The 2877-nt window shown below is 43.9% G+C and overlaps 1 protein-coding gene across 2 annotated transcripts; it reads left to right on the plus strand.

Moving 5' to 3' along the window:
* Nucleotides 1–602: 602 nt before the first annotated feature.
* On the plus strand, nt 603–2490 carry C3AR1 (complement component 3a receptor 1). 2 transcript variants are annotated; one of them, XM_011953593.1, is made up of 2 exons: nt 617–804; nt 838–2490. In XM_011953593.1, the coding sequence occupies exons 1-2, from the start codon at nt 622–624 to the stop codon at nt 2059–2061; spliced, it is 1407 nt and encodes a 468-aa protein (XP_011808983.1). In that variant the 5' UTR covers nt 617–621; the 3' UTR covers nt 2062–2490. The 2 variants fall into 2 exon arrangements, with proteins under 2 accessions (XP_011808975.1, XP_011808983.1); XM_011953585.1 differs by having other exon boundaries at nt 603–2483.
* The last annotated feature ends 387 nt before the right edge of the window (nt 2491–2877 follow it).

Below are 2877 nucleotides of genomic sequence, written 5' to 3' on the forward strand. Positions count from 1 at the left end.
ATGACACATATTGTGGAAAGTGGCTGAGAAACTTTCAGATTTGGTTTTTAGAAGTAATTTTAGCAGAATTATGGAAGCAGAAGATACATTACAAAGGATTAAGAAGTTGGTGGCCAGCTGGGTACGGTGGCTCGTGTCTGTAATCCCAGCACTTTGGGAGATCGAGGAGGACAGATGACAAGGTCGGGAGTTCGAGACCAGCCTGGCCAACATGGTGAAACCCTGTCTCTACTAAAAATAGAAAAAAAATTAGCCGAGTGTGGTGGTGCATGCCTGTAATCCCAGCTACTCGGGAGGCTGAGGCAGGAGAATCGCTGGAACGTGGGAGGTGGAGCTTACAGTGAGCTGAGATGGATCCACTGCACTCCAGCCTAGGCGACAGAGGAAGACTCTGTCTGAAAAATAATAAATAAATAAATAAATAAAATTGTCTATCAGAGAATGCTTTTGTGTGGTCCAGTGTGAGGTGAAGGAAGGCAAACTAAAACAGCGTGAGGACCTTCTGGTTTCATGATCCCACATCTTTATGTGGGAAGATTAGAATCCTAAGAATATGTATGCATTTTCAAAAAGATACCGTTCATTTTAACATTTTTTTCATCTTTTTGCAGAAGTTTTGCAATGGCACCTTTCTCTGCTGAGACCAATTCAACTGACCTACTCTCACAGCCGTGGAATGGGTCCCCAGTAATTCTGTCCATGGTCATTCTCAGCCTTACTTTTTTACTGGGATTGCCAGGCAATGGGCTGGTGCTGTGGGTGGCTGGCCTGAAGATGCAGCGTACAGTGAACACAGTTTGGTTCCTCCACCTCACCTTGGCGGACCTTCTCTGCTGCCTCTCCTTGCCCTTCTCGCTGGCTCACTTGGCTCTCCAGGGACAGTGGCCCTACGGCAGATTTCTATGCAAGCTCATCCCCTCCATCATTGTCCTCAACATGTTTGCCAGTGTCTTCCTGCTTACTGCCATTACCCTGGACCGCTGTCTTGTGGTATTCAAGCCAATCTGGTGTCAGAATCATCGCAACGTAGGGACGGCCTGCACTATCTGTGGATGTATCTGGGTGGTGGCTTTTGTGATGTGCATCCCCGTGTTCGTGTACCGGGAAATCTTCACTACAGACAACCATAGTAAATGTGGCTACAAATTTGATCTCTCCGGCTCATTAGATTATCTAGACTTTTATGGAAATCCACTAGAAAACAGGTCTCTTGAAAACATTGTTCGGCTGCCTGGAGAAATGAATGATAGGTTAGATCCTTCCTCTTTCCCAGCAAATACTCATCCTTGGACAGTCACCACTGTCTTCCAACCTCAAACGTTTCAAAGACTTTCTGTGGATTCACTCGCTAGGGACTCTGCTAGTCACAATCTGTATTCTAATGTATTTAAACCTGCCGGTGCGGCCTCACCTCAAATCCCCAATGGGTTTCCTATTGAAGGTCACAAAACTAGCCCACTGGATAACTCTGATGCTTTTCTCTCTACTCATTTAAAGCTGAACCCTAGTGCTGCTAGCAATTCCTTATACGAGTATGAGCTACCACAAGATTTCCAAGATTATTACAGTTCAGGCCAATTCACGTATCAAGTGTCAACACCCCTTGTGGCAATAACGATCACTAGGCTAGTGGTGGGTTTCCTGCTGCCCTCTGTTATCATGATAGCCTGTTACAGCTTCATTGTCCTCCGAATGCAAAGGGGCCGCTTCGCCAAGTCTCAGGGCAAAACCTTTCGAGTGGCCGTGGTGGTGGTGACTGTCTTTCTTGTCTGCTGGGCTCCATACCACATTTCTGGAGTCCTGTCATTGTTTATTGACCCAGAAACTCCCTTGGGGAAAACTCTGATGTCCTGGGATCATGTATTCATTGCTCTAGCATCTGCCAATAGTTGCTTTAATCCCTTCCTTTATGCCCTGTTGGGGAAAGATTTTAGGAAGAAAGCAAGGCAGTCCATTCAGAGCATTCTGGAGGCAGCCTTCAGTGAGGAGCTCACACATTCTACCCACTGTTCCTCAAACAATGTCTTTTCAGAGAGAAATAGTATTAGTACAACTGTGTGAAAATGCGGAGCAGCCAACAAGCAGGGGCTCTTAGGTAATCACACAGTGAACGTTTCTGAAAGGATGAAATGATATGGTGAGCAGGGGACTTCAAAAACTGTCAGAGAATCAATCCAATGGTTCTCAAAGGGTACACAGACTACTGGCATCAGCATCACCTAGAAACTTGTTAGAAATGCAGATTCTCAAGCCCCATCCCAGACTTGCTGAATTGGAATCTCTGGGGGTTACGACCTAACAAGTGCATTGAACCCTCGTTTCTGATTAATGCAAAATGTAAAAATCATTGTAAAAATTAGTTCTATTTCTATCCGAAACCAAGCTAGGTGACATAAGAGATTCTACTCTGTTTTTAAATGTTTGATGTTAAATGTTTGTTGATGCTTCCCTCATTAAATTTTTCCTTAGCATTTGTCTAAGTCTTCCAGATTCCATTTAAAACCATTTCTTCTTCTCTTACATGAGTGAAAGATGATCATATATTCTACTGCTTTGTTGTCGTGTGGTGTTGATGGTTTTAAATGAAAAGAAGGTGCAGAAAGAAAATGTCTCTGAAGACAAGAAGCCATGAGACTGAGTCTGGAGCATAGAAGTATGCAACGATGCCTGTCACTGGGAACACCCCTGGGTACAGGACATAGAAATTTCCACTATTACATACAGTTTCCACTATTACAACTAAATAAGCATCTATTGCGTGAAAATACACTACTAACACATCTAAAAACTGACTCATGAAATGTTATGAAAGCTGTGGTTTGGGGAGTTCTGTTTATTCTATCTGCCTATCGGTTGGGTACCTATCTTCTACTCCTT

The sequence above is a fragment of the Colobus angolensis genome, unplaced genomic scaffold, assembly GCF_000951035.1.
Source record: "Colobus angolensis palliatus isolate OR3802 unplaced genomic scaffold, Cang.pa_1.0 Scaffold11, whole genome shotgun sequence".
In the NCBI taxonomy this organism is placed as follows: Eukaryota; Metazoa; Chordata; class Mammalia; order Primates; family Cercopithecidae; genus Colobus; species Colobus angolensis.

Excerpts from the sequence above, each read along its gene's own strand:
- C3AR1 (XM_011953585.1), top strand. The coding sequence starts at position 622 with ATGGCACCTTTCTCTGCTGAGACCAATTCAACTGACCTACTCTCACAG.